At 30.3% G+C, this 24,573-nt stretch overlaps 1 protein-coding gene across 3 annotated transcripts in view; it reads left to right on the plus strand.

Annotated features, from left to right (window-relative positions):
• Positions 1-3,035: 3,035 nt before the first annotated feature.
• Positions 3,036-24,573, plus strand: part of LOC142333517 (uncharacterized) — a 69,815-nt gene continuing 48,277 nt past the window's right edge. For 2 of the 3 annotated variants that reach the window (XM_075380785.1, XM_075380784.1), the window contains exons 1-6: positions 3,036-3,222; positions 7,259-7,315; positions 13,040-13,078; positions 15,789-15,836; positions 18,561-18,599; positions 23,522-23,542. In XM_075380785.1, coding sequence (XP_075236900.1) covers positions 3,131-3,222; positions 7,259-7,315; positions 13,040-13,078; positions 15,789-15,836; positions 18,561-18,599; positions 23,522-23,542 — 296 coding nt within the window. In that variant the 5' untranslated portion in view covers positions 3,036-3,130. The remainder of the gene's footprint in view (positions 3,223-7,258; positions 7,316-13,039; positions 13,079-15,788; positions 15,837-18,560; positions 18,600-23,521; positions 23,543-24,573) is intronic. The other variant, XM_075380786.1, reaches the window with a different exon arrangement.

Consider the following 24,573-nt stretch of genomic DNA (forward strand, 5'->3'; position numbering starts at 1 on the left):
TTTACTGAGCAGACGTAAAGTACATAGTGCACAACTTCTTGGTAGAAGGAGTACGTTTACTTACTGCTTTTCACTACCGACCGCAGTCTTTCTTATGACTGTGACCCATATAAAGAATATTTATTGTTAGAAACAGGACGAGTTATTCATTTAAAAATACTGATGTTCACACGCAGCCAGCCTCTGTAGAAAAAAAATGTAGTTGACAATTAAAGGACTGCATATTTTCTGCATTTTGGTAGGCTATGCATGGCATACCGAAGTACACAATTACGTTTAGCTGAAAGAAGAACGTGACCGCAAAACCATTTTTCTTTCATTTTCCATAGTGTAACAGGATTTTTTAGGAATGATTTTTATACAATACAGTCAATTATGTAATATATTTTTCATGTCGGTTCAAAATACACGAGATTCAATTAGCACGGTCTAAGTACAGAGAAGACGTAATTACTGTGTAAGTAATGAATAATAATCATTATATACATGATATAATGATGATTTCATTATATAATGTATATAATCATGTTTGGGGTTCCAATCTATGGAATTTTTTTTGTGTTACATTCTCAAACTGTAAAGAATCTAGATAAAAGATATAAATTGGCAGATTACATTATTCAAATGTCTTTGGCAATTCATAAAGTATCTTATTACATTAAAAAAAAATAAAAAATAAATAGTTTGAACGTTACAAGGTTCAGCATATGGTTTCATTAAACTTTTTCATAATTAATTAAAATCTTTGTTTTTTATTCTAAAACATGTTCCGAAACATACAGAAATTCGTGTTTTTCTTTCTTGTTGTTTGTGATAGCTAAGATGTTGCATAAAAATATTGGAGACTTGCATAGAATTGAAATATGCTCATTATTAATATTTCTTCTTCACTATTTGTTTTTCTTTCTTTTTTTCCGTAAATTAGTTGAATATTTATTCCGTATTTTATTTCATTTCGTAAATTAAATATAATTTTTGATCACCTATACCGACAAAGATTTTTCAATGGTTTTTTTTTCACGTTTTATTGTTAACGGCAATTTAAATTTGCGTGTAAATTACAGTCCCTTAAATATGATTTTCCTATTACCGGAAAGAAATAAAAAAATTTAAATCTATAAAACTAATTTGTAATACCTATATACAGGGTGTACTAAAAATTTCGGGGGAAAAGTGTACGAGATCACAGGAAATGTATTTTTAAGGGGAATATGTTACATCAGAATCTCCGTAAGAACTGATATTTTTTTTCTAATATACTCTGATTATTTTCTAATTTATTGAAGCCAAGCAGCGTTTCCTAGGCATTTAAAGAGCTGATATAACCTTTAAAGAGGCCTGTACTGTTTTAACATTTAACGCCTGGAAGTTCATGTCCGGTGGGAAAACTGGCCTTCCTACCAGCAAAACATGGCGGCTAGAGTCGTTTCGCAGGTCGATTTAGAAATTCCTCGAAGAATTCACCTTGTTCAAATAGAACAGATAAATTTTAAGAAAGCTCAGCTCTTCCATAACAGTTACTAATATTTTATTCACCTTACCTGTAACGGTATTCAGACACTGAATTTTGTAAAAGTCAGAGAAATGTGACCCGGTGGGCGGTTGTCGGAGGGAAGTGCCAATTATTCGGTTACCGATTACTAAGCCGATTAGCTATACTTTCTGAAAATAACCGTTGATAATCCAGAAAAAGAAAATTGTTTCGATTTACCCAATAAATTATTACTTACCTTTTTAGAGTTAGTTCACAAATCCATTAAGGGCGCTTTTAGTAATAACTCAATAAATAAGTCATATGTAAAAATAGGAAAAAAGTCACGTTCAAAAAACATCCCGAGAAAAAATAATTACTAATAGAAATGTTTATGGACTATTTATGAAATAATTTCAGGGAATTTATATGTATTTTATAGTAATATTTTTGAAAATTGAAAATATTTTTTATTTTATTTTTTTATTAAATGAAAACTTATTTTTTATCAATGTAACGGTTGAAAAGGCTATTTTCAAGCTATGAAACTTACCATAAATAAATATTATTTTATGTTTATTTCAAAAAAATATAAATATTTATAATTGTTTCTAATTGTATATTACATTTAATAATTAGAACTAAAAAATTGAAAAAAAATTATTCTTACAAAAATTTGTAAATACAAATAAATATTTATTATGTTTTTATAGGTTTAGTTTATCTGGTGTTCCCGCAATGCGATTATTATTATTTTTTAAATTGTCTTTATCAACGATAAGAAATTTTTTTCAATTTTCATCTCCATCGACGACTGCAAACTTTTCCATTGGCAAATATACTGTAATGTTATAATATATAGCTTGTTGTTGTTTGGGTATTTGAATAATATTTTCCATAAGTTAGTAAAATTAAAATAAACTTAAGGTAAAATATTATGAACATTTCGAATAAACTTTGCTTATACTGTTTTATATTGTTTTTCAAGTTCGTTTTCTTATTTTCGTGTTATTAACTTTTCTGCGTACATTTAGCTCAATTCATAAAAATAAAAATAAAAATGTTAAGAAAAAATATAAACATTTATAAAATAGATCCAATAAAAAAAAAACATATATATATGTATATAATCTAATTATATTATTCTTAATAATATTTTTTGTTTATTTATTTTTGTGTATTATTTAAATTCTACATTTCTTTAAATACGGAGGTTTTATCTGAAGCCGATTTCAGAAAATTTTAAATTTAATTAAATGCGTTTTTTTTTTGTAGAAGCGTATGTAGTTTTGAAAAAACGTTTAATTGTTTTTTAATTTAAAAATCGGGAACAAGGGAGGTTGAACATTTGGAGAGTAGAAAATGTATTTGGGACCAACATACCTTTTTTACTGTTTCATTTATTTACAACACGTTTTGAAAAATACAGTTAATATAAGTGGCATGAAGACGCGTGGCTATCCTGCTCTGTGTACTTGCCGAGTGTATATGTTCTATTCATAAGCGCCACATTCAATCTTATGACGTCAGAGTATGAGAATGTATATATACGCATCAACACCGTATATATTGAGCATACAATATTGGATTTAGCAGTAGCAACCAAGCTTGTATTCTGAATCGATCAGGTTATAAGATTGTGAAAATTCTTTATATTGTATGAAAAACATAACAGTTATAAACATGCTAATCATAATCTACGTTATGAGCTTTTTTATCTTATGTGCGGAGAATGTTCCTAGACAAAGAGAGTAAGTACTTTATAAATCTGTATGTTTGTGTGTGCGTTTCTAATTATTTAACTGAAAATATTCTTATAATATAAGAATTATTAAAAAATTACTTTAAAAAATGTTTAATTCTAAACATCTGTATTGCGTATTTTGCTTAATCAAAAAGGTATACTTCCCTAAATCAGAATCTATGTTTAATCTATGTTAATTATATTATAATGATCTATAATCATGATAGTATAATAGGGGAATTTAAATCTATTACATCTGTGTAAATAAAAATAAGTAGTAACCGAAAAGAAAGAAGATAAACGATAAGGAAATCATTGAATGCATTGTTTTATTTCAACAGATGTCAGATTTATAAATAAATTTATTTTAATTATTTATTTGCTTGGTAAAAAAAATATTATCGGAAAGGCAGATGCAAGATAAAACAACTAAAGGATTGCCCTTAAAAAAAATATGTTTTTTTTTAAATTTATTTATGTGAGGGCTCTCAAGTACGAAGAATTTTCAAAACTTAAAAACGAGTTGGAGTTTACCTATAAAATTATACTTTCTCAGTATATATTCCTAAAAATAGGAAGAGAAAAGATTATGGAGGTATACGAATTTTATTGGGAAGTAGAATTACTAAAGACGGACGAAGCAGGAGCGGTAAAAAATGACGAATATCACATGCAAAAGCTTGTGCTTTCATTCAGAAATATATAATTTGCTTATATCAAAAAATAATTTTCGAAAGTATATATTTAGAGGGTAGCTTTATATGGAAGTGAAACATGGACGATCGGAGAACCTGAAGAGAAAATATTAGCAGCTTTTGAAATGCGGTGTATTAGGAGAATGTTAAAAATCAGACGGGTGGATGATGTGAAAAATAAAGAGGTATCGCGGAAAATTGATGAAGAAAAGCATCTGGAAAAATATAGTTAAAAGAAGAAACAGATATATAGGCCACATCTTAAGGCATCCTGGAATAGTCGCTTTGATATTAGAGGGACAGGTAGAAGAGAAACATTTTGTAAGCAGGCGACGTTTGGAATATGTAAAAGAAATTGTTAGGGATGTAGGATGTAGGATGACCGAAATCAAACGACTAGCAATAAATAGGGAATATTGGAGATCTACAACAAACCAGTCAAATGAATGAAGACAAAGAAAAAATAAATGAATTACGAGTTATGGACCGTTATTATATTTATGAATTATTATTTATTGATTTCCTTTTAAGGCTGTTCAAATCAATCCACTAATGATTATATATTTCTCTTTAATATTTTACATAACAGTGAATGATTCTGAATTCATTCAATATCAAGAAATTAAGTTTTATACTTCGCACTTCGATCTTAATTTATGGACTTTTATGTGTTACTACATCTCACACCTCGTTTTATATTGACAAAGAACTTTCGAGATCTCCTCATTTGTAGTAATGATGCGGAATATTCTACAAACATATCGAAAATTCAATATTTTCTTGCAGTTCCACTTAAAAAATGTATTATAAAATAGAATGCCCCAAAATTTTGTATAAACGTTTAGGAAGTTTATAAATTTTCAAATGTAATAGCATACGAAAATAATAGTATAGTGTAACAGTGCTCTCTCTTTCTTCCTAATAAATCCCTCAGCGGTAGCGTTAGGGATGTCTAACAAACATACATAACTAAGATGACTTTTATTTATCATACGTGTATCATGAGACAACAATAAAAATAATACATAATTAACAATCCAATTTATTTACATTTAATATCCAGTTTTATAAAAATGAAATAAAAATAATAACTAATAGAAATTAAAATACACAAATTATATTTATGTAATTATTACCATTATTTTACGTAACAAATCACTCATGTAAAATAAATGACCTATTTTTTAAAAACCCAGTAGTAAAATAACTCGATTTATTTAAATGATCAATATTCTTTATCAGTAATTATGTTTTATTTTACGCCGTTTATCTTAATAATCACATTGCAACATAATAGTATTCATTTTTTTTTATAATCGGTACAGTGAACGTTCTAATAAAAACTTTAATCATGTTTTGAAGAAACTGAAAATTGTATACTGTTCGATTACTATTATATTCAACTTCATTTAGGGTATAATTATTCAATTATAATTTAAAAATTTCTTCTTTGATATCTCAATCTGGATTGAGACAACCTGTGTATTTTAATACCATATATATAAAAAAAATATAGTTTGCGCAGGGAATTTGTGCCGATTGTTCATGCTGCGAATTACGAATTGTTCAGAGTCCAGTGATTTGTAGTGACTAACAAAATTCTATAACGTCCTTCCCTTTTGCGTGACAAACATTCGTTCTCCGTTCCAATCTGCTTGCATTTAATATTTTTTGGGTGATTGTAACAATAGTAACGGAGTGCATTACCACGTCGGTTTTCCTGTATAATCTGCCGCGGCGTAGACAGTATACGAATTGATATTTTTATTAACCGTAATAAAATCTATTACAATTGGCATTTCTTAAATGCTGTACTTGCAATTCAGTTACAATATAACGGGTAGTTTTTCCCGTTGAAATAGAGTATTCAAAAATCTGTCTTTTGCTATACAAAATTATTCAAAACATAAAGATTCGCTGACTTCGGATGGGTATAAATACTGACTCCACCATCGAATTAAAAATTATATTCTTCTTTAAACAGCCTCCGAGAGCCGGACCCGCAATTAAGCATAAACTTAGCTCCGAGAGATGACATTGACTAACTACCTCGTTGATAATTAAATTTCCGCGAGATCGTCGGGACTCGGTCTTCTAGGCGCCATTCCTCTAATGAAGGGACCACAAAGGATCAGTAAGGCACATTTTCGGAGACAATATCTTCGAGAATTTAACTTTTGGGACTGTTTTTGTCAGAGTATCCTTAATTATCTTTAGTTGCATTTTATCTATTCCAACTTCTAATATTTTAAATAGACGATTGCCTATCTTAGAAAAGATATATTGGCTTAATTAATAAAGGTAACTTTGTAGTAGTGCGGCATAAGTAAGTATTTAGTAAATAGTAGATACATATTAATGTTAACATTTTCTGTGTTATTTTAATTATGGTAATTAGAAAAATATTGTTTATTACCAAATCAAAAACTTTTGGTGAGTTTGTTTGAGCGCCCTGATTCTGAAGGCCTTCCATCGATTAAATGTATAAACGCATTTCCTGATGGATAGCATAAAACCATTATATTTTCTATTTCTTTCATGTTTGAAATGGACCCATATTTATTGTATATTCTACGTAAAAAAATATAATTCTGCAATCTGTTATTTTTTTTTTTTTAACATATAACAAATGTAATATGTTATAGTGTTTTTGTTAATTTAATCTATAGTATGGTTAAAAATATTTAAATAAATTCCAAATTAGTTTATCCTCGTATTTTACCAAATTTTTAATCGATTCCAAAAAGGGATTTTCTTCTGAACTAGTTTTTTTCTTTTCAAATAATCCTTTCAGAGGGTAAGATAGATCAACATTGGCTATATTTCCTTTTCTTCAATTTTCGTTATTCCCACATTTCTTTCATCCTTTGAGAGTGTTGTTCCATCACTTCGTATGTCCACTTACATTCCATTGGTTGATTTACAAAAATCAAGAAACTCCTTCATTATATATATAATTTTTTTTTTTTTTTAAATAGATCCAAATTAACATATCACAAACATTTTTACAAATTTAGAGAAATTTATTCGGTATTTATGTTCTTTTTTGTTTGCCGTTTATTATTATTTAATACACGGCGCATATATGATATAAAGTTATTAATGCAAATAAAAAAATTAATAACCTTAAGATTGCTACAAAAGCTAAAGTAGAATGTATACAATTTTAATAATACTGATAATTCTAATAACATGAAAAGAGTTACAATTAAACCATGGAAATTATTTCTCATGATTATGCGATAGTTTCTCATATATTGTTTATCTTGACAGCGTTCATCTAAATTAATAAATAATATACAGTAATTATCGATTAAAAAATAATACATCTACTTGTTTAAATTTCAGATTATTTAAGTATGAAAATTATTGTCAGAAAGAAAAATACGCAGATCTTCAAACCAGGTATTTATCATATACATGTGATATATGTATCTGTTCGTTATGTTATCTATATTTTTATTGATTATTGATTAAACTATGTCATCGACAGGAGACCTTTGTAATCGAATAATACTTTTTTAATTTCAAGATATGCTCCCCTGCGATTTAAATGTAAAACAAAATGTTCACAGTACTTTTTAAAAACAAATTTATGTTAAATAACTTTCAGGATTAGTACGTGTGTTTAATTCCAGTCTATGTAATTTAATTATGATTTTGAATTACATAGTGTAAATTAATTATATAATTTAAATAATATTAATATTACATATATAAAAGTTTTAGTGTATGCTTTGCTATTTAAACAGGTTTCAATTTTTTTTTAAATGGTCAATTGACACACAAATTAAATTGAGAAATTCAATCAGTTAAGACGCCTTTATGATCCAAAAAGTTGCTTGCAAAACTTGTATAAGTGAAAGAACATTTTTTCAAGAAATTCCAAAGTGAAAATTAGGTGTCTTCTTTAAAATAATAAAGGAAATCAAAGAATTACTGTACAGCTGATCCTGATTCTTTTTCCACGAGCTAATTATATCTGAATTCAAGAATTTATGTCAATTTATTTCTTAAGTTTTCTTAATTACAATTTTTCTTGAATTTTCTGTAAAAAGGATTGTTTAAATATCATTAGCATAGTAATGTACGTAAGCATAGCCATACTTAACCTTGTATACTTTTTTTTTAAATTCTCTACTCCCCTGGGCCGGACCGACTTGATGGTATTACGCCACCCAGGGGAGTGTCCGTTACTCTAATAGGCCCTCCCCACCTAGCGGCTATATACCGGCATGGCAGGTCAGGCCTACCGGTTGGCTCTTGAGATTTTCTTTCCCTTTTTTAACTTAGTTAAGAAAACCTAACAGTCAACCCAAGGAGTCCTCAGCGGCTCATCGAAACCAGCACACCTCAGCATGCTGGCTCTCACCGCTGAGGCTGTCCACCCAAACTACAATCTAAAAACCCATATTCCTTTCATCTATAATTTTTTGTTTAAGGACTGACCTTATGAACTCTACAACCTTTTTCCAATTCTCTACCCTACTGAGCATATGTTTTATTATCTCTCTCGGAGTCTTTCCGTCAATACCAGCATTGTATCTTAGCATTTGCCATTTTTGGCAATTCAGGAAAGTATGCTCTACATCGTCACGTTCGTTACAATACATGCACGTAGGTTGATCTCTTTTGCCAACTTTGTGGAGGTATTCATTAAAGCACCCATGGCCAGTTAAAAACTGTGTGACGTGGTAATCTATTTCTCCGTGGCGTCTGCCTGTCCATCTAACTATATCAGGAATCAAGGATCTGGTCCATCTGGCTACCCCAGCCTGCAGCCATCTTTCCTGCCATATATTATTAATAATATCTTGTCTGACTTCATTATCCACACGTCCTAAAAACCTCTCAACCCTGTGTCTAGCAATGAGATCAATAGGGGGCACACAGATGGCCTCATACGAGACCGTTCTGTAAGCGGATGCTACTCCAAGCAATACCTTCCTGTGTATTTTTTTTAATCTGTTCTTCTTCCTGTTAATAGTCATAGCAGGCCACCCAGCAGGAACCGCATACAACTGTTGGGGGTCAGAAAAAAAATTTGGGGGTCAAAGGGTCGGTTAGATTGTGAAACGAATTTATGTTCAGGAATAAATTAAATAGGATAAGTAGTTCAGGAGCTATTGTTGGTAAGGATTTCCCCCTATAAAAACTTTACCCGTAGGACTTAGAAAAATTCTCCTGTCTCTGAAGAACAAGAGAAAAATTTCCTAAGTCCTTGTTTACGCCTTTTAACACACTTGTAGTAGCTTGTCTTAACACTTAGAATAATTCGCTTGAAAAGTGTATATTCAAACCTCAAATACACCTTAAAAAACTAGTAAAAAAGCGTTTCTCCTCACTTTGTTGTTATTCAGATGACACTACAATTTCACTAAAACACGGTAACTTAATATTACCTATTATAAAAAGTAATATAACAGGTAAAAAACACCATACGAGTAAGTTATTGTTTAAACTCAAAAAACACAAAAACTGGGTAAGTCCGTATCCGTAAACTCTTAAAAAGTGGTAGTCCAAGTCCAGAAACCAATCCTCTTATGTATCCAATAGCCAAATCCAAAAAATTAACCGTAAAACCAAACTAATAATAATAACTAGCGGAGTAGTATACAAACACGTCTATTCACTGTGAAGTCTCCCACTCGACTAACCGTGTATACTTATTACAGTATATCATACTATGCTTCGGGCAGTGTATCATTATTCTGTAATACTTCATTAGTAAAAAATTAAAATTACGAAAATAAAAAAAAATAAAAAATCATTATTCTACAATATTATTAAAAAATAATTCATAAATTTTATTTTTTTTAAATGTATTTTTAATGTCAGGATCAGCTAATTATCAGTTTTTCTTTTTTAAGTAATTTTTGTAGTATCACTTGATTTCAAACCGTACCAAAGAAACCTGAAACATCATGTAGTTTGTCACTAACTTACAAGTTTTCATTTGTTACTTATTCTTAAACGGTGGTAAAAAGTTACTTCAAAGTTTGACCGGCCAACATTTTTAACTAATCAATTAATCTAGCTCTAGTTAGCATCAATCGTTTTCTTTAAGTAGCCTTTAATAAATCTCCTACATTCTCTATCTTTACATTTAATGATTTCTGATCTTTTATCTCATCTAGCTCCCTACAAACCAAGATAACATCAGATAAAATGATAGTTATTAAGGAAACTATGAAAAACGGAATGGGATTATATATATTTTTAATTTTTTTTTCGGTCATTTGAATGGTTTGATGGAATTATCTAAGATTCTCTATCTAGTAGTAGTCGTTTCATTTCGGTATACCCCCTACATCCCTAACAATTTGTTTTACATATTCCAAACGTTGCCTGCCTGCACAATTTTTCCTATGTACATGTCCCTCTATTATTAAAACGACTATTGGAGGATGTCTTAATATGGGGCCTATAAGCCCGTCTTTTCTTTTAACTATATATTTCTAAATTCTTCTTTCTAGTCAATTTGCCATAACACCTCTTTATTTGTTACCTTATCTACCCACCTTATTTTTAACATTTTTCTACAGCATCGAATTTCAAAAGCTTCTAATCTTTTCTTCTCAGGTACTCCGATCGTCCAAGTTTCACTTCCATATAAGCTATGCTCCAAACATATACTTTCAAAATGTCTTACTGATGTTTAAATTAAATTCTGATGTAAGCAGTTTATATTTCAGACTGGAAGTTCGTTTCGCTTGTGCTATTTGTCATTTTATATCGCTCCTGCTTCGTTCATCTTTAGTAATTCTACTTTCCAAATAACAAAATTCTTTTACCTCCATAATCTTTTTCTCTTCCTATTCCTATATTCAATTGTCCATCTACATTATTTCTATTACATTTCATTACTTTCCTTGTGTTCTTGTTTATTTTCATGCGGTAGTTCTAACGTAGGACTTCATCCGTGCCATTCCTAAAATGTTTTGTGCAACATTAAAACAGTAAGGAAAAAACTACTGAAATATAAAGTATTTATGAATGCATATGACTTGTTAAATTGTATGCGAATTTTTCTCATCTTGTGTTCGATTTGTTTCCAGTTTACGCAAGAAAAGTTCGTAAATTTTTTAGCAAATACAATTTCATTTTTAAATCATTTCTGTTAATGATTTTTAGCTGTTAGAATTTCTACTTTCCCAAATAATATTCGTTTATCCATTTTTACATTTATTAAACAAAAATTACACATTTTTTAAATAAAAAATATTCTTTGTGTTAATTAATCACTTTTTACAGATCCAGTCTAGTATACTTTCAAACTAAATATATTTATTTAGCTCTGATTCATGATCATTTGGGTATCAGTGTGTTTGTTTTGTTTTACCAAGATTAGTATAAACATCATCATAAATTTGTAGGAAAAATTTTAGTTATAGTAACATTTTGAAAAATTATGCAAATGAAATAAATTAGCGATTAAATTTTAAGCAATACAGAAATTTTAGCAAAACCTTATAATATAACGTTAGAAAAATTATTGGCGTCAATTAAGAAATTCAACAGCTTTTGAATAATAAAAATAAAAGCAAATTGTAAACAACAAATAATGGAAATTTCAATGGGTTTATTGTTATCAGTGTACAAAATTACATCGCAAACGTAATAACCACATTACACCGTAGTCAATTTTGAGTTCCTTTTAACAAAAAATCTATGATCTCAGCGTTAAGATTTAATAGTGCTTCACAAGAGAGAAGATGGGTTTGAATATCAGTCGCACAGGAACTGTTAACTAGTTAACTACCTTACGTTATAAGTGGATAGATGTAAAACAAATTGTATTGCTCTGCCCGGGGACGATCTAGTGATAGCAAAATTGTAGACAATGTTGTTAAAATATTTGGTTTTTTTGGGGGGGGGCGAAAAACGCCTGTGCGTTGTCATCGCCCTGAATTTTTCATTTAAATAAAAAGGTAAAATAATACTAAAATAATAAAACTAAATAAGGTTTAAAAGTAATAAAAATTATATAATATAAAATTTAAAACTAAGCTAAAAAGTGAAATAAAACTCAAAACTAATATCACAGACGGTGTTTTTAAAATATAAAAATTAAACTAATAGAAAAAGGAAACTACACAAAACCCAACCAACTCCGATAGGAAGTGCAAAAGGCCCCCTACTCGGATAATAAAATTAAAGACAGAACCAAAAAAATCAAAATTGAAAGTAAGGGAAAAAAATTATCGAAACTCTTCTAGCATATAAAATATATGTTACAATATTAAATTTTTTGCAGTAACCTAGTACTACGCAAAAACAGAAACATCCGGTTCAAAATTTCATTATCATTGTATAAGTTACCCCGGATGTATCTGGGTAGATTAAATTTATGACGCAACGCCGCACAACCTATGCTGTCTATGAGAATGTAGTGCACAGTCATGCGACAGTTGCATCGTGTGCATAGGGGTGCGTGGCCTCCTGACACTTGGCATTCGCGCGCGATCCTCGCATGTCCCATCCGTAATCGGCAGAGGACCACTTCCTCACGACGAGCCCATCTGCAAGAGGAGTCCCATGGCAAGACAGAATCTTCAATTCGTCGGAGTTTACCATCGACGGTAGTCGTCCAAGCACATTGTCATCCCGCTCTCAGTGACCGTTCTACACGATTCAAAAAATCAGAGATAGGATCTCGGGTGGTGAAAGGAGGTTGAACACACGCTTCCCCGGCAATATTTGTGTTTCCAGTTGTACATTTCCAGTAGTACTTGTAATGCTTTTGAATGATTGACAATTTCCGGAAATGCTTATAGGGAAGCCTATAAATTTCTTCAGTTTGCACTGTCGTGAATAAATGTTCTACTTCATTGTTATCGCACTTTGACCTCGAGCTTACTGAAAATAGTGCATCTTACTCCAGAATAAATTATGAATTTTATTTATGGTAATATAATTGTAGATTAGCGTGTACATTATTTAATATTATGTCTTTATCACTTTTTTTTTTAATGGAAGTTTTATTGTAATAATATAAAAATAGCAAAATTATGTTTACTATTGTGCTTATTTTGTAACTGATCATTAAATCTACCATTTATAAAATCACCTTTTGTTAGATCACGGTCGATCAGCATTAATTAATAAAATATTCATTTTTTGTTACAGTTGTCAAGAATCTGATGAAATTGACAATTCATATGTAGAGTAAGTATTCAATCACAGGCAGTTAATTATATTTATTTTTTAAACGCACGTGCACAAATAAGTTTTTTAAATTTATTATTTACTTAACAAAATTTTATAGATACCGAACTTAACCAGATTTAAAACATGAAATCCATCTCTGTAAAGAAATGACGATATATCAAATTTTATCGCGACTAACATTCAGCACACAACCAATTACATAAATAACAGAAAGATTTAAAGCACCTTTTCTTAAATCTCAATCTTCAACCCTCATTTCTTTATTCTTCATTTTCCTGTAGACTGAGAATAAATATTGCTTATTTTCAAACTATTTAAATTTGATAGATCTCCCTTAAATTTGTCCTCATCATTTATAAAATTTTTAAGAAATTTAAAAATGTCTTTTTCGAAAATTTTTATCATTAGAATATTAATCTATTCCTGACTAAAATTTGAAAACGCGAGTATAGATAACTGTTATTAGCCGTCTCAAGGATCTTTAGTCTATTTACTTCATCGCTGAATAGGTTAATGTATTCTGAGTGATTCTTCAAACTATGCTCAACTTAAAGAAACGATCCAGAAATAACACTTGTTTAAAAATATTAATTTAAATTAATCCAATGCTCTGCGTAATTAAAAATCCATACTTGACGGGAATAAATTAGAGTAGGGATGGTAATAACTTCAAGCAGGCGCTTCCTACAAACCCAGATTAGCGTTTACCTTTTCTCATTGCACTTAATATTTCACGTATCCGTGATTTTGTTTTACTGATAAATAAAACATACTTTACTAAAGCGGCTTGGCATATTAAACTGTAAACCCAGATATGCATAATTCCTGCAAAAAACAATCTTTTTATCTTTATAATAAAAAGTTTTTAAACGTTTAGATCCGTTCTTGTGGAACAATATTTTTTCTTATTCATTCCATTAATACAAGACTAATGGTAAAAATTGTTAAGATTAGCGGTCATGCTATTGTTTTTTATCAGTAGGGACTGATTCAGATATTCTTTATTTATCTACCTGTGAATAAATCCTGACGATTAATTTAAATTTTGTTTTGTATGTTTATTATTATTACTATTGTTATTGTTGTTGTTGTGATTACACAATTATCATTTGCTTATTATTGCAATTGTTTGCTGTTGCCATTATTTTCATTAATTTAATTATTCTTGTGAGTTGTTTATTACTGTCGCTTATTAATATTATTATTATTAATACTGCCATTATTATCATTATTGTTATTGCTTTTTCTTGTTTTAAATAAGTTTTAAAATTAATAAATTATAATTATATAAACATTTTCATTGTCAGTCTCTCAATATCCTGATCGAGTCGGGAATACTCGACAGTATAATAAAAGTGTATTTACATGTATACATGTATTCGTGTGTTTACGTGTACGTAAATAAGTTTTAGCCACCTCTATTAAACCTGGCAACAAACTATTTTCATGTAACTCAATATTATTTATAAGATTACGATAAAATGGCTAATTATCCTTCTATTGGCATTTATAAAAAAAAAATTACCGAACCATTTACATCTTCCCACCGATTTATTTAAAGAGATTTTATTTTACAGCAACTCTTTCGATGAATTTCTATGTACGATTAATTAAATATTTTTAATAAGACCCTACATTTTCTCATATCAGTACAATATGTACATAAATACGTATTCAAAATTTTTAATTGTGATTTATAATTATTATATGTATTTAGTATCCCACCTATTTAATGTAAAATGATCTCATTTGTTTATATTTTAAATAATTAATGCGATTTTTAAGTACACACATTTCTATTTTAAAATTAATGTGCATTTTATTATGCGGTTTTTATACAGATTTTATCACGTTATTCCTTTTCCGACCCAAACAGATGTTGATTCAATTCCGAATCTGTTCCTGATCTACATACTTGCACATAATAACATTATATTATGAAACTGTGAGAATAAAAGATTTGTTTATTTTATCTAGGAATGAACAGCTTAGGAATGTAATGTTAAATAAGTTTAATTCCTCTTATCCCCGTACGTCTATTTCCCTCAGAAAATTTAAGTATTAATGTACTGTAATGATCAAGGACTGTTATTTTTCGAGTCACAGCTGCTTTCAGGGGTTAAAAAGAAACTTAATGTAGCCTAAGAAAGAAATACTTCATTACTTTTTACCTTTGTGATTGATGATCCAGCGTTTCACACGGATTCAAATCATTTAATGTGTAATTTTTGCTTATTCCATGGAGACCGTAAACAAAATTTATTGCAATACAAAATAATGTAGAGAGATTGACGTAATGTCTTGAAAAAAATTCCCTTGCCAAAAAAAAAGGCATTTGTCGATTATATTAAATCTGCTTAAGCTTACTTGTATGATATCAAAATGTTATTTTCAATCAAGCCTCTTTAATCCAATTTTTGATTGTTGATTAATGGCTTTATTTTCATTACAGTTTAAAATTTATCACGACTGAAATTTTAGTTTAGTTTTTTTATAAATTTGTATAAAGCAATTGCCCCAGCAATTGCCCTGAAAGGTATACGAACACATTACTACAGCTCTCTATTTTTGAGTAATGATACTGCATGCTGTGTTACTTTCTTAATGGATGGCAGTGTGTACTCAAAATCATGTTAAAAGTAAATTACTGAATATTTTAGGTTATTGGAATAAAAATGTATTAATAATGATTGTCAATTTATTTCAGTTATATAAAAGAAATATATGAGGAAATGGAACCAGGTTGTTTTTCCAGGTGAGTATATATATTTAAACTAGTATTTACACTGTTTTAATGTAATTGTTGTTTATTTTTTACTACTTAATTGTTATTTAAAAAAATAGTAAATTAAGAATTTTACTGGTTTATCTTTTCTTAAAATGTTTAATTGACAAGGTCACATTATATCATATTCTACATATCATTTTCTACAATTCAAAAATTCTATAAGAAATTTCACGCTTTGATGGCAAAAATAAGTTAAGATATATATATATGACTACATCACTTGAATCAACAGTATAAGTAGGAATTATATATTATTTTACTCAAAAGTAGGTCCATCTGAGATTTAAACAAGATTAGAAAATCAAATCGAAGATCATCAATCATCTCTTTCAGTCCAGAAAATCTTATTAATAATGCAAGCCATTTAATGACAACAGACTAAAGTTGAAGAGCTTATTTAGAAACATCAACAAATGATACAACAGAAATTTCTGAAAACTTTAATGTAATGGGAAAATAAAAAAAAATCAATTCCCTGGTTTTTGCAGCCTCAACATAAAAAAAGAGATCTATTACTATTCTCTTTCCAACAGAATAGTTTCTGCAACCGAAAAGCATTGAGTCAGGTCATTAAATCTGTAAATTAACTTGCAGTGAAACACAGTAGTGACATTGAAGCTCATCACCATTCATCATAGATGTGAATGAACCCCATTTTCAATCTGTAAAAAAATGGTAACCATTCGGAATTTACAGAGAATATACCTTATCTTTCGAACTAAAAACTGTCACTCCGCAATAGTATGCCATGATTTTAAAAGATACAATGAAATGAGGAATATTTCAGAGAATAGAATCACCTCATTCACAGTTTACTTTATCTCACGACAATGTTTGCCTGAACATACTGAAACTATGAGAAAATACTACAAGAATGAGAGAAGGTATACTATCAGCACTCCATCGTATTAAGATTTAATACCATATAATTATAATCCTTTTGGCCAAATTAAGAAACAGTTGAAAAAGTGGCTCATTGATGCTAGGTGTGGGCAAGTCAACATTCACAAGAAATATCTCCTCTTCTGAAATCAATAAGCTTTCCTGAATACTGAATCAGGTGCATTGCAGTGACAGGAGTTTGCACTGATAAAATAGTAGTTCACCTATTTTTTCTCATATTGTAGCCAAGTAATTCTTGTCATATTACAAATTTCACCCTATTATGAAGGTTCCTCATCAGCATGTCGGCATGGGTTTTGTACTGCTACCACATACACTATAATTTTTTGGGTGACATACTGCTGATATTTTGTTGTTTGATTATGAATGCTACTGTTATAATACACAGCTACAAGGGGTTCCATTGCCTTAAATTACCTTGGCAAGAAAATAAGTTTCCCCCAGGTAGGTGGGAATCGGTCTTTAATCATTCACCATGCCTCTAATGAGAGGACTGAAGGTGGCTCCTCTGCCAAGACTCCGGTCTTCACACCACGCCTCTAATAGGGAACCCCAGAGGGATCCCCCGCCGGGACCATGGTTTTACTTTACCTTACGATCGTGAAATTCCAAAGGGAATCCCCGTCCAATCATCGAAAGTGGAACACCTGATCGTCCAACCCCTCCTGGACGAGGCTGTCCTAACCCTAGGTCGTTCCCAAAAGCAAAGGCGGACGGGCCCATTTTTTGCTTCTGGTCTTAAAGTCACGTCCTTCAAGTGAATGCTCTTGAGCTTTAGATAGGTGGATTTAGCCGTAGTTTGACAGTCTTTCCGAAGATGCATCTCGGCCCCACAATTAAAGCTATGCCCCCTTTTTTCGGGTTTGCTGCAGGGCCCAATCCGTTGCTCTACCTCCCGAACACCCGTAACACCGCTCTTCGGCGGACCTCTTAAACACTCGACAGGAGGTCCGACCGATGCGAATTCCCACAATCTTCAGCAACTGATCAGCCAGCAGAGGCGGAACCACCACCGATGCCACGTTCGTCTCTCCATATGACGATCTCACGGAGAGGACATCGATCATTAACAAGTCCCCAGCGACCTTCCGGATGTCATTCACCAATTCCTTCTCCTTGGTAAGGCCGTCGACTCCTTTATCAACAGCTGCACTCACCGCAAGCCCTTACCTGCCGTCACAGTCTTACCTTTTACTTCATCATTATCTGCAGCAGAAGCTTGGCAGCAGCGTCACCCGTATCGTGTAATCTTATATGAAGGTTCTCTCCCTGACTCCTGCGTGCGGGAAGGATGTCCGTCTGTGTCACAGTGTTCTAAATGTGCGTAGGAGGTCCGCATATGACCGATCCGCCACCTTAACAACCACCGTCGCAATTGGGGGCTTTGGGGGCCTTTTCCCCGGAGCCCGACTGCCATCAGCAACCAGCGACGTCTTGTCCATATAGATCTGGAGCTTAGTCGAATATTATCGTGACAAATATTCGACCACCCGGTGAAGGTAAAGCCTCATCTTCCTAATCGGCCCACAAAAGCAAGCTTTAAGATTCTCCGCCCGGAATAACTTGATCGATTCCACCACACGAGGGACCAGCCTTTCCTCGCCTTATAAAAATTTATAAAATTCTTAAAATTATTATTAGTATGAGGAAAGTAGATGAATAATAACAATTAGCATAGAGCCTGAATATTAACTGAATTTTAATGATATTTCTGGATTTAATTGTTATTTCTATTTTTAAATTTGTTTTATTAACTTATTAAAATAGGCATTTGTTTCTAATCTACAGTTTATCTGAAGACACTGATCTTGAACAACTACAAAAACAGTAAGTAATCTTTATAAAATAATTTTATTTAAAATTGGATAATTTATAATATAATGCTTATTTCTGCTTTAGCGGAATTATCTTTTAATAGGAGCAATCTGGTTCTTTTCATTTCTCTTCTCCCCCTTCTTTTTTCCTCTCATAATTACAGTTAATTTCAATTTCAAGCTGTTACTACTTTTCCGTTTCCTTTTATATTTTTCTTTTAAAATTCCTTTTTTAATATAGATACACACAAAGACACTCAATAAATAATGTTCATCTTTTAATCGTATCATTAAACAAATCCTCTCCATTTCTTTCGACACTTTATCATACCCTATTTTAAAACTTTCTTTTCCCTCCTTTCTTCTCCGTTACATAATTTAAACAAAATTCTCTCAATTTACTTTCTTTTCTTTTTTTTGTTAACTTTTTTATAAGTTTTATGGTTTATTTTTTTATGTTTTTTGTATTTTTTTTTATATAATATTTTTCTATAATTACATTAAAATATTTTTATATTATATTGTGTACGTATATATATATATTGAAAAACGAATCTCTTGGCTGTATATGCTGCATCTTTAGCAGTATTTTCGTTGTACTAGATACGAAATAAAGAAAAACAAAAAAATACCTTCATAATAGCTGCTAAGCTTATTAATAAATTTTATAATTCTACTGAATATACTTGTACAATTATTGCCCTACATTTTAACTGCTCAGCCAACGAATCGTGCAGAATTGCCGGTCGAGTAAATAATGAAGTGAACAAAATATTTATAGTTCAGATTAATTTATTTAAATTAAATATAATGTTTTATAAAAACATTTTATTTTAATATTTTAGAGTCCGTGCACTATATAAATTTTTACTAGTAAAGATTTGACACATTGTTCAAAACTTTAGATAGGTTAACTTTTAAGACCCTAATAAAGACAAGACATGTTTCTCGTTTTGTAAATTGTTCAAGACTGACGAAAAAGAATAACACCTTAAAGAATATTAGAAAAATATAGGAACACAGAATTTTTTACAAGATAAAAAAGAAATCATTACTTTATTTCACCTCTGAACGTACTGTCCGCCTGAAAATAGCACTTTTTTATGAATTTTCATCGGTACTTGTGTAATGAAAACAAATAACACTTGAATAGATAAATCTTAAACTGCATAAATTCTTTGAAAAAATAAAAGTTCTTGAATTATTTAAGTGCGTAGAATAAGCAAATAACTTGAAGAAGCAAATCTACTTGAACAAGTAGATTCATCGAACAAGCGATTAAATAAATATCTTAAATAAATAGACTCCATGTTTGAAAATATATCTCGATTAAATAAACAACTTGAATATGAAGTGTTTCAAATGACTTTATGACGTCCACAACACGTACTAAATTATCTGATTCTATAAATGTTTTTACTATTAAGCCACGTTTCCACTGTAAAAGAGAGATATTTTCATCTGATATTAATACAAAGTCTCCTTTACAGATGTTCCTCTTAGGAGTATTCCATTTGTTAAATTGTTCCGATTAATTTAAATAATCCTTCGACCATTAATTCCAAATTTATTGCGTAGCATTTTGAGTTAGTTGCCAACGACCTAATCGATTAATAAAAATTTCAATGAAATGGCGGTTAGAATCGAGGTGAGAAGTGATTGCATAAGTGTCCGAGTGGTAATGGCTAATTTAATCATATAAAAAAATTGCTTTCAAAAAAATTACAATTGTATATATATATAACAATAGTGACAGCATATTAATTATAAAAATGTAATACTGTAACTAAAAAAAAGCTTTCAATTGAAAGACACAAAAAAAGAAATTAAAGCTAAAGTCTTAAGTTTTTAAACGATTTTAATGCAGTTTACTGATAAAATTTCGTTTCTCCCATGCGCTCAATCTAACACGAAGAAAAACTTTCAAATTTTTCTTCTCACTGTTTTTTTTTTATTTGATGATTTTTGAAATCTGAAGAACGCTGTCAAATAATAGAGTATTTAAGCTTTAATGTTTTTTTTATTCGTCTGTAAGTCTGTTGGTTGAAAATTGCCATCAATAAAATCATTTTTTAGCATAAAATTTAGGTGTCCCTTTAATTTTTTTTTTTTACTAGTGTATTAGGTATTTAATTTTAATTTGAAATATCAGGAAAACAAAATTTTTTCAGTTTTTTAATCAGCCTTTGCCTTCCTAGACTGCCTGATCGGCCCCAGTTTTCTGTGGGCCTTCTACCGCCCACCCTAAAGACCTCCAGCGCTGACAATGGGGCGTTATCGCCCACTTTGAGAACGAATAGTTTAGACGGAGTAACTCGATAATTGACCTAGTTGATGACCTAATTTTTTAGCACTGGAACCTGCAAATTTTTTAGCACAATGGATTACCATTGATAATCCAGAATTTTTCACGTTAATTTTGAAGTAATTGAATACCGCCATGAAAAAGTCGTAAACATTCGCATTGGATTTTTAATTTTGTTTGTGCATTAGGATGCAAAATAAATTTAAGTTTATTATTTGACATTAACTTGGATTTTGAAGTCGACCGCTACAAGAAGCATGCCTGATAAAACTATTAATGGATCGAAGGAGAATAATCTACTTTGTATTCAAATCTTTCCTACATAGAATGTCATCGAGTTCTAAAGTAGAATATTTTAACTGTGATAATCATACATAGGTACGAATTAATCTAAATAACGATGAAAAACTTCAGTAATATTTTTGAGTAACGTAGTAGCAAACGAGAATTGAATTTCTTTACGTTCTTCAATTACACACTCAGGTAAAGGAGTAAAATTATTAGATCACCTGGTATCATTTTTAGCTTACTTGAATTTTTAGCTTAATAAATGATGTCTTCCATAAACATTTCACACACACGTTTACTGACTCAATCCTTGATAAAATGGTCAGGGCGTAAACAATTAAAACATTTGTGTTTGTCGTAGAACTTCCTTGCAATCATCAATATTTATTTCTAAATGTTGTTATAAAGAGAATTATTTCAATTTCAAATTGGACAAAAAATTGACTTGAGATGATAAACAAGTAGCTTGTTTTTATGACGTCATTAAAATATCATTGTAAGTTGGCTTGGTTACCTTATTTTTGTTTTTTTAAAGAGGTGGAGGAACCCCATTTAAGGACGCCTAAGCAGTGTCGGGCTCGCTAACATGTTCCGCCAGTTATAATCAAGGGGGTATTATGTATACCTGCGCACTACCGACTAAACCTCCACCCCTCGCTTCTCCATTCCTGGGACAGCTTATAAAAACATTTAATTAGAAGAAGGGGAAATCGCCCATACACAAAGTCAAAACAAACCAACAAAAGGCTTGGTTACCCTTTGTAGTAACAAATCTATGTGAACTAATGGATGAGTGAAGCATGGTTTTAAAATCCGATTTAACAGTTATGTTTTCCAATAAGTGTCTTTTTTTTTTTAACTTCTGAATTTTTTGAAGAAAATAATCTTTCCTTTCACAACTTAGCTATGAGAGGGTCTAACTTTGAAGTTAGAATCTGTTGTAATAAGTTCAACGTAAGTTGGAAAATTCATGGCTTTAAGTGAATTTATGTATTAACTGAACACATTAATAAACAGAAATGTTCTAGACAGTGACACTCTTTGAATTGAATCAATCTCTAGAATTTCTCTACATGATGAATGGCTATAAGAAAGTTATTACTAAATCTGCTTCTTAATAAACTGTCATTACATAATTCTCATTTGTGATGGGTAAATTTGTATCATGTCAAAAGCTGTATCCTTTAATGAATAATAAAAATAATGTAACTTTTAAAAGTAAGAGATATCACTTATAGAATGAACTAAATCGTTAAACACAGCAAAGTAATATTGACACAAAAGCATTTTACTGTCAAATGATGGTAGTTTACATGATAGTATGATGATAGTGGCACATGAACAGGATTGGCTAAAAGTGTAAGATGTATTTTGACTTGAGTTTAGGTTATCAGAAATGTATCAATTTGTTAATGCATTTAGATTATATTCTATAGTACATAAATTATCTTCAATCTGCAGCCTATCATTTTCAATATCATCAACAGAATTTAGTTCTTCAATTTTAGATTGACTATATCATAATTTTGCGACAACTTGAAAATTCCTTAACTTCTTATTTATCTAATAGCTGCAGTTAATTTAAAGATCAATTGTTCTGGATTTTTGATGCATCAATCACAATAATTTTTTTTTAAATTAAAAATACAACAAAAGCATATTTCTAGTCGGTTAAATTAAAATTATTTTCAACCAATAACTTTAGTTTGTTTTATAACATTTGATTCATAAAATATAATGTAACTTAAATCTCTGATTTATGGATAAAATCTGTTGACACAATGAAAATGCATTAATATAAAATTTTAGCAACTTTATTAGAATTTGTTCATTGTATTTTAAATTAACAGATGATTTTGTTGAAAATTTTATTATAAATGTAACTTCTTTTTATATGATAACATCTCAAAAATTAATAAATTCAGTAAAATTTGAAGAAAAGACTCACCGATTTGAATATTGTTCATCTCAAATATCACAAAACACAATCTACATAAATACAATTATTGTAAGATAATCCATCTGAGCAATTTAATTATGTAAATTACAACTGCACGATACCGCTTTCATTCCTATGACTTTGTGATGGTGCTGATTTACAAGATCTCAAAGCATTGTATTCGGATATTAGTCTGAACATAAGTTCATCGTTTTTTTTTATTAAAAAAAAAAAAAAAATGAAATTAAACAAGAATATTTTCATAAAATATTAATTGCACCCTCATGGTTATTGATCTGTAAGATTTTTTGTTATTCATTATTATTGAGACCTGTAATAAATTTGTTTATTTATTTAGTTTTGTCAAGAATTTGTTTTTATATATATTGTTTGTTTTTTACAGTAAATATTATGAAAACAATCTGTAAGTACCAGTACAATTACATTTCTAAAATACAGACCTTAAGAACTCCTTAGGTTTAGAAATATTATATCGTTTACAAAAGATTAGCCTTTTTTGATTTCATAAAAAAAGACAGGATTAAAATTGTAAATTTAGTAATCGATAGAAAAACAGGCATATGTTAATCAGACATTTTGTGCTGCATGACAACAAAATATTATGTGCAAGGAATACAAGACAAATCAAAATATAGAGCAGTCTTATATTTAGTGCATATGGATGAGAACAGCTCACACTTCTGAACATCCCAACCCCGTAGGGAAGACTCCCGCCTAGTGGCGTTCCGGTCGCCTCCCCTCCGCCACAAAATTCGTATTATTCTGAATAGCTGTCAGATAGTTCTCATTTTAGTGCATTTTCACAAAAACTACTCACTGACCACTGAAGTTCAGTTAGCTGAGTCCATGGTTATGAATTATCAGTTAACTTGCATTTCTCTCACTACATTATCAGTGGGTCCCCGATAAAAACCTGGATTCTTTTTCTAGGGACTTAACTCATTATAATATTAGTTAGCGATAATTTTATTTCGGTAAATTAATATCTCTGGTATGTTAAAATATAAAATACGTTGGAGTGTGGATACAGTCTGATAACCACTAATGAAGTATTTGATCACTACCCACCGTAACGTCACTGTAACACTTAATTATAGGTGATAAATTAACATATTAATTTCTGCTCCCAAGAGCAGTACACTAACATTAGATGTTGTTTGACTGGAAAATTCGTTGACAGGCCCAAGAAGCATCAGGCATTGGGCCAAACTTAATAAATGAGAAAAATATCCACGGTTGGACATATCATTGCGTAGGCTTGTTTCAAACACAATCCCCCTCAGTCTGTTGTGAAATAATTCACAAAAATTCCCTAAGTAAAGCGTGTTAACGACTCCTATTGACACTTTTACAAATTAAATATATAAGGAATCAAATTTAATATGTAGACCTAGTGATATTTTGCCTTTAATATCTTTGAAATATTTCTTTTTC

Source organism: Lycorma delicatula, chromosome 12 (assembly GCF_047948215.1).
Source record: "Lycorma delicatula isolate Av1 chromosome 12, ASM4794821v1, whole genome shotgun sequence".
Lineage (NCBI taxonomy): Eukaryota > Metazoa > Arthropoda > Insecta > Hemiptera > Fulgoridae > Lycorma > Lycorma delicatula.